This window comes from Leptinotarsa decemlineata, unplaced genomic scaffold (assembly GCF_025532065.1).
Source record: "Leptinotarsa decemlineata unplaced genomic scaffold, Ldec_3_MD MMD2_tig00000035_RagTag_RagTag, whole genome shotgun sequence".
NCBI classification, from domain to species: Eukaryota; Metazoa; Arthropoda; class Insecta; order Coleoptera; family Chrysomelidae; genus Leptinotarsa; species Leptinotarsa decemlineata.
The window spans coordinates 26,548,372-26,556,356 of NW_027412540.1; the positions used below are offsets into that span (position 1 = coordinate 26,548,372).

The 7,985-nt window shown below is 35.6% G+C and overlaps 1 protein-coding gene across 1 annotated transcript; it reads left to right on the plus strand.

The window, feature by feature from the left end:
- Positions 1-5,134: 5,134 nt before the first annotated feature.
- On the plus strand, positions 5,135-7,985 carry LOC111516241 (uncharacterized). The gene is made up of 2 exons (XM_023172422.2): positions 5,135-6,229; positions 7,332-7,985. The coding sequence occupies exons 1-2, from the start codon at positions 5,918-5,920 to the stop codon at positions 7,968-7,970; spliced, it is 951 nt and encodes a 316-aa protein (XP_023028190.2). The 5' UTR covers positions 5,135-5,917; the 3' UTR covers positions 7,971-7,985.

The window sequence follows — 7,985 nt, forward strand, 5'->3', positions numbered from 1 at the left end:
AAAACGTACAGCTCTTTTCTGTATAACTAAAATTGATTGCAGTGAGACCCTGAGAATAACTTTGATTTGGGACTCTTGATATGGTCTTCAAATTTCAAATCACTGTCAAAGGATAGTCCAAGAAATTTGGTTGATGGTTTATTCTCAACAAAGATGTTGTCAATTTGTAAATTGCTGATGGAACATTTGTAGCAAATTACGTTCGTTTTGCTAACATCATGATTTATTACTGTTTTAAGTTCAGAGGGATTTTGATCATGCCATAAAATTGTAGTGTCGTCAGCGAATAGTGTGAACTCTCCTTTAATATCAATAGATGTCAGATCATTTATATACAAAAGAAATAATAGTGGACCTAAGACTGAGCCTTGTGGAACTCCACAGTTCATTTTTCCTTCCTCAGAATAATTAGTCGTGTTAACAATTTTTGACTACGCTCAGATAAATAAGATTCAAACCAATTGAGACTTACACCTGTTATACCATACTGTTGTAATTTCCGAAGCAGTGTACCATGACTAACACAGTCAAACGCTTTCGATATGTCACAGAACACAGCAGCTGCAATCTCTCCATCATTTAATTTGTTATATAGACTGTACAATAATGAAAAAATGGCATCATGAGTGTTTTTTCTACTCTGGAATCGAAACTGGTATTTGTTTAATATCTGGTTTCTCTCGAGAAAATCAACTAGTCTTCTCTTGACTAGTTTTTCTATATACTTCGCAAGTGTTGTTATTAAAGAGATAGGTCGGGAGTTAGAAGAGATGCCAATATCTCCACCTTCATGGAGAGGAATAACAATAGACGTTTTGAGAAAATTTGAAAAAACTCCTTCATTATATGAGGTATTTATTATGTCAACTAGTACTGATAAAGCAATGTCTGGTAGATTTTCGAAAATATTCAAGGAGATGTCGTCAATTCCTGAAATGTGTTTATTTTTCATCTCCCTAAAGACTCCTTTCAATTCTGAGAGGTTTGTGTCATATTGAATAAAATTATCTGCTATATCAATATCAATTAAATTATCAAGTGGATCATACGGAAGTATATTTTCAATTAATTATTCTCCTATCATGCAAAAATAGTTATTGAAATCGGTGGATGATAATGGAGTGTCCAATATTTGCTATCTACCCTTTCCCTATTGTACGATTTTTAAGAGCTTTGTCACAGTCATTTCTGAGAATTTAGTGCTCACGATTCTGGAATTATACTAAACACAATTTAAAGAAGATGAAGTTATGTGAAAAAGAGATAAATCGTGTTTTATCTCAAAGGGCTAGTACTAGAGTCGTGTTTAAATTATCATGTCCACGTCCACTTCCTCATTTTATGCCAAATCATTTTCATTTTGTCTGTGAAATATATTTTTTCAGAACTTTCTATCGCCAAGTGGCATTAGGTGAAAATATTTCGAAATTATGTTATAGCTAATCAAATATTTATATATACATCCATAACAAGCTCCATAGGAAGAAAAGTTAAGATGGTTCTCCCCAAAATAAAGGAAAATGTTTATAGTACGTAATTTAATTGAGATGCATGTAAATTAATGTTTTATGGAATTTTTCAAACTACTTCAAATTTTTGCCAGCATTAAATTTTCCTTAATTTATCATTTTCCTGACGAATTTACAATATTCCAAAAAGAGTTTAGTTACTTTGTTTTATTCATCATATAGAAAAATACCAAGCTGAAATTATTCGGGGAGATCAATTACAGACCGACTTCGAGGTATTACCTCCCAGCAATGCAGGAAAGATCCGGCCCAAACATTTTCGATGAGCGAATATCTGGATTCGATTTGAGAGAAACAAACGCCTTGTAAATTTTCAATAGTCTCAAGGATGTTCCCGCTTCTCTGTGGTATTTTCCCTGTCTAATTTTAAATCTAACATGTAATTTAATGCTTTGAGACAAACATTGACGCAACTTTCTTTTCCACGATTTCTCATATTCTATTTTATTATAAAACGTACCCAAATAACCAAATTCTTGTCACAATAGATGATAAACAACTCAACTGTAATTAAAACCATTCAACAATTTCAATGATTGTACCTAATAGAATTATTCTCGATTTCTACACGATTTTCTGGTCAGCTGATACTCTCCAAATGGAATATAATGACGCTTTTACTTCAAGATGTACCTAATTGATTACGATATAATACCGATAATTTTTTAAATGACAGGCAACTAGAGCGAATCTTGAAACATCATACAGGAGTGTATCTGGCAAAGCTTGAAATATGAAGATAAACAATTAATACCGCAAAACAAAGATTTCATACTGAATAATTTTTCAATGTGTAGGTAATAATAGTGAAATCTCACGAAAACCTTGCCTGTTCTTATGAAAAATAAACTACTTCTTGTCAATATATTATATTAAATCAAAGATATAATTTTATGGGACATAGCACTCAATAAAGGGCAAACCAGACACGTGTTTCGGCCTTTTGGATTATCATCAGTATGGCGCAGGCAAGTTCAAGGAAGGGCAACACTTGGTTGCCATCAATCAATTAATTAAACATTTATTGAATCAGTTTTCCTTCACAATCACATTAGACAAAAAATAATAACATCATGAAATACTGGCTGACTCAACAGGTCAAACAAACATAAAAAAGTCAATATAAAACATAAAGCATACATATAAAAGTTAATAAGCTACAATCAAAATAGGATTCAAGGAGAAACTCATCCACAGAGTAGTATGCTTTTTGCAATAGAACAGTCTTGAGTCAATGTTTGGTAGATATACAAACTAGGCATTGTTGATGAACTATAACGAATGAATAATGGCCTACAGTGTTCACTTGCGAAGATGCACCAGCCAGAATTCTGAAAACCTTTTTCTGAATAACAAAAACTTCATCAGGTAAGCCCCACTGTTCAAGACAGGAAATTACTAACTGAATTAAACTGTGGTATAAAAGCTTGAGAACATCAAGAGAGAATGTTTGTTTCAACCAACAAAGTAAATATACATGTTTACCGAGCTTCAGTTTCACTATCAACATGAAACTTCGAGGTAAGTTTATTATCAATATCAACACCTAAGAATTTAGTACAATTACCTTGACGTAAAGTTTCATTATTTAATCTAACAAAATAGCTTTTATCAATTGTTGTATTTTTAGTAACAAAGTTGAGCATTTGAGATTTAGCAGAATTTAGCAGCACTTATAAAACACCACTCAGAAATTTGATCAGTTACTTCATTAGCTTTGATAATAACTTCGGATATAGTTTCCGCAGATACTAAGATGTTAGTATCGTCCGCAAAAATAACAGTAATGGAAGCTTTCGAACAAAATTTCCGAAGATCATTTATAAAAACCAAAAACAAAAGGGGTCCCAAAATAGAGCCTTGAGGTACCCCTCTTGATATACATTTTCTTTCATAATTCAATAGAAGTACAAATGCACGGAGTCATCAGCAGATGTTAGTCGAATATTTGTGGTCTCAGTTAATAAATCTTGTACTTCTGATGCACTGTTTGGCACATTTGGTGTATTAATGAATATTACTGGAGTTTTTCCCGACAGCAAACCGTAATTTTAACACCTCGACACGTGTTTCGATCACCACGTGATCATCTTCAAGAGGAAGATCAAACTAATTTGATCAGTTTGATCTTCCTCTTGAAGACGATCACTTGGTAATTGAAACAAGTGTCGAGGTGTTGAAATAACGGTTTGGTGTTGAGAAAAAACTCCAGTAATATTTAATAAATCTAGTGTTCACAAGAATACTACTAAAATTACCACAGAGCCAGTCAGCCAGCTATGGCTACCTTCGGAACATCCGGATCCAGGAAATCATACAGATATGAAGAATATGAAGTGTGTTTTGATACAAATCAAAGAGATACTTTCATCGAGCCTAGCACCCGAAAAAAGGCAAATCATAGACATGTGTTTCGGGTTCTTCGGCCCATCATCAGTATTGTGCAGCCAAGTGCAAGAATGAACAAAACTTGGTTGCCAAAAGAAGTACAAATACACGGGATCATTAGAAGGAGCCAGAGTCACATTTGTGTTTCGATTGGTAGATCTTGTATTCACAACGATACTAGTGAAATCACCACGGAAGCAGCTAATGCTAAATACCTGCGTGATATCCGGGATATCATACAGATATGAAGAATATCGAGTGTCTTGATATAAATCAAAGAGATAATTTTATCGGGCATAGCGCTCAATAAAGGATAGACTCTAAACATGTGTTCCGGGCGTTTGACCCATCATCAGTATGGCGCAGCCAAATGCAAGGATGGGCAACAATTGGGTGTCAAAAAAATACGAAAGAGCGGAGTCATTAGCAGAAGCCACTCGCACATTTGTGGTTTCTGTTAAAACATCTTGTGTTCACAAGAATACTACTGAAATCACCAAGGAAGCAGCTATGGCTACCTGCGTGACATCACGATCTAGGAAATCACACATAATGAAGAATATTGAGTGTCTTGATATAAATCAAAGAGATAATTTTATGGGACAGGCACACAATAAAGAGTAAGCAATAGGCAGGTGTTACGGGCTTTTGGACCATCATCAATATGGTGCAGCCAAGTGCAAGGATGGGTACTATAAATGACACGGCAGAAATGAGAGCTTCCGTTTCAGTTGACACGTCAAGAAGAGTACTGAAGATAACTGCCGCGGTTGCAGAAAAGAAAGGAGCAGAAAACTAAAAGCAGGAAACAAAGCAGTAAGAATACGAAACAACACCATATTTCAGAGTACACCACTTCATATCCACTGATAAATTTCGATACTTCCACTCTTTATGCATCATTGCCCGTTTTATCCGGTACCTTCACTGACTTCGACGGCAAAGTTTTACAAACCAACCAGTCGCCTATATTTAATCCCTTTGAAGAACCAAAAGTTGACTACCCCAGTTCAAAAGATAATTTAGATCGTTTGAGAAATCATCGCTCAAGTTATGGTGTAAGGGAAGCTAGTGAAGCTGACATTGGTTCTTTCATTTTGGTACCTGATAGCAAATCTGAGGACTCTCTAGATGACCAACATCATAAAGTGGTCACTGAAGCCAACAAATCAAACAGAAATAGAGGTTCAGTAACATACTAATCACAGCAAAGAAGCCACTCGCACATTTGTGGTTTCTGTTAAAACATCTTGTGTTCACAAGAATACTACTGAAATCACCAAGGAAGCAGCTATGGCTACCTGCGTGACATCACGATCTAGGAAATCACACAGAATGAAGAATATTGAGTGTCTTGATATAAATCAAAGAGATAATTTTATGGGACAGGCACACAATAAAGAGTAAGCAATAGGCAGGTGTTACGGGCTTTTAGACCATCATCAATATGGTGCAGCCAAGTGCAAGGATGGGTACTATAAATGACACGGCAGAAATGAGAGCTTCCGTTTCAGTTGACACGTCAAGAAGAGAACTGAAGATAACTGCCGCGGTTGCAGTCGAAACTTTTGGAAAGAAGACCGTGACAAAACCCGGAAACCAACCAAAACAATTATTACAACAGTTCAAGTGGAACTGCTTGAATCCATTTACTGAAGAAAATTAATTTTCATCAATATATTCGTATTCGATCTCATAGATGAGAAATTTAATGGGTAACAATTTTGAACTCCGCCCAATAATCAAGTGTTACAAGTATCATTCTAAAGTAGCCATAATTACTCGAAATTTGAACGTGTTGAATTCCTTTCGATCGTTAAAAACTATTATGAATCGTTATATTTTTTGTTCGAACTATCATAACCGTCATTATTTTTTTACATAACGCCCCGAGCTAGCCCGATCCTGTTTCCTCTGGCATCGCGTGTCTTCTCTCCGCAAGTATAAAAAGTTTCTTTTGCACTGAACTTCACAGATAAGTATATCGTGATGCGGTAAACATGGTTTCGAATAATGTTTTTCTATTCAGAGTAATAATTTTTTTGTGGGTATTTTGTGCCGCTTTGTGTGAGCTCCGAAAAAGAGATGTTCACAGAATCGTGATCGAAGAAATGGTTCCAAGAAGCCACAAAAAAGGGCATATCAATCCACACGGGCATGGCCATAAGAGCCGTTCCGGCCATGGTTACAACAGTAAAAACAAGAAAGGAAAGCATGTCCACAAAAGTCAAGGATCAGAGACGAGTAGCTCTGAGGACAGTAGCAGTTACAGCAGGGAAAATAGCTTCGAGGATGTTTTCTATGGCCGCCAGGTGAGTAGGTACTATATCCACCAGAAAATTGGGTGTCACAAACTACGTACCGACAGTACCTTGAAGCAATTTTTGTGATCAACACAGTCGAATGCTTTTGTTAGATCACAAAATACTGCCACTGCAACCTCACCAACATTCAGTCGAAGGTAAAGTTCTTCTAAAAAAGCAAGCATTGCATAATTTGTGCTCTTAGAGGGTTGAAAGCCATATTGATTGGAGCCATATTGAGAGAGTTGAAAGCCATATTGATTTGTCAAGAAAATTTAGGATTCTCTTTTTCATTAACTTTTCCACGATTTTAGATAGAGTTGGCAGTAAAGAAATAGACCTGAAGTTCGCAGGTATATTAGAATCGCCACCTTTAAATAATGGGATAACTTCAGCAGTTTTTAGGTAATCTGGAAAAATACTATTTATGAGAGATTTATTTATAACTTCTGCTAAGATATCTAATACAGTGTTTGGCAGTTTAAAGAAAATTTTAAGTGGGAGATCATCCCATCCTGAAGAGTTTTTATTTTTTATGCTAGAGAGAATTTCTTTTATTTCATTTCCAGAGGTTGGGGACTCTTATGCACAATGGAAATAATAGTAATTTTAGCATGCCCTGTATGATATGGAGTCGATTTCTTGGTGTTATTTGAATATTTCGAATTTGTCCAAACAATCATCAAAATATCAACTTTTCATGAATTGAGAGTATCTACTAATGTACTTAATTTCAATTAAGGCTATGTTTTGGGCCATATTTAGCACAATTTATTTTTTATCTCGAAAACAGATAGAGATATGTATAGGACGTTATTGACAAAAAAGTATTAAAATACCAGAGCGATTCCAAAAATGTATTAATATACTGGGTGTTCTATTTAAAAAAATATAATTGCTAGGACTTTTTGATAGAAGTGGCAACGCCGCAATGCTGAAAATATTTTAGATCGATAGAACAGGTAAGGAAATGTGAGAGGTGAAATTTTCAGAAAAATCATGCTTTGCGTTTTCCAGAAACGTCTAACCTACCATCGACCGTGAGTCACGCTGTATATAGTATAGGTACAAATGAAAATTGACAGAAAATATAGATTTTGAAATTTTTCAGAAGCAGAAACCTTACCACAAAAAGAAGCCCTCCCACAATCGACCCTCGTATCCAACAAACTTAGAAATCGAAGAGTCAAGGCGGCATCAGTACAGAGAACCAAAACCACATTCTGACAATGACTGGGTTCCACTCAACGCTGAACAGATAATTCAACACTCGCACGAAAACTACAGGAATCCTGATAAGAGAAAGAAAAGGAAGGAGCAGAAAACTAAAAGCAGGAAACAAAGCAGTAAGAATACGAAACAACACCATGTTTCAGAGTATACCACTTCATATCCACTGATAAATTTCGATACTTCCACTCTTTATGCATCATTGCCCGTTTTATCCGGTACCTTCACTGACTTCGACGGCAAAGTTTTACAAACCAACCAGTCGCCTATATTTAATCCCTTTGAACAGCCAAAAGTTGACTACTCCAGTTCAAAAGATAATTTAGATCGTTTGAGAAATCATCGCTCAAGTTATGGTGTAAGGGAAGCTAGTGACGCTGACATTGGTTCTTTCATTTTGGTACCTGATAGCAAATCTGAGGACTCTGTAGATGACCAACATCACAAAGCGGTCACTGAAGCCAACAAATCAAACAGAAATAGAGGTTCAGTGACTTTTTTGGGAACACCAAACTATTGAATGGAAAACTCGTAA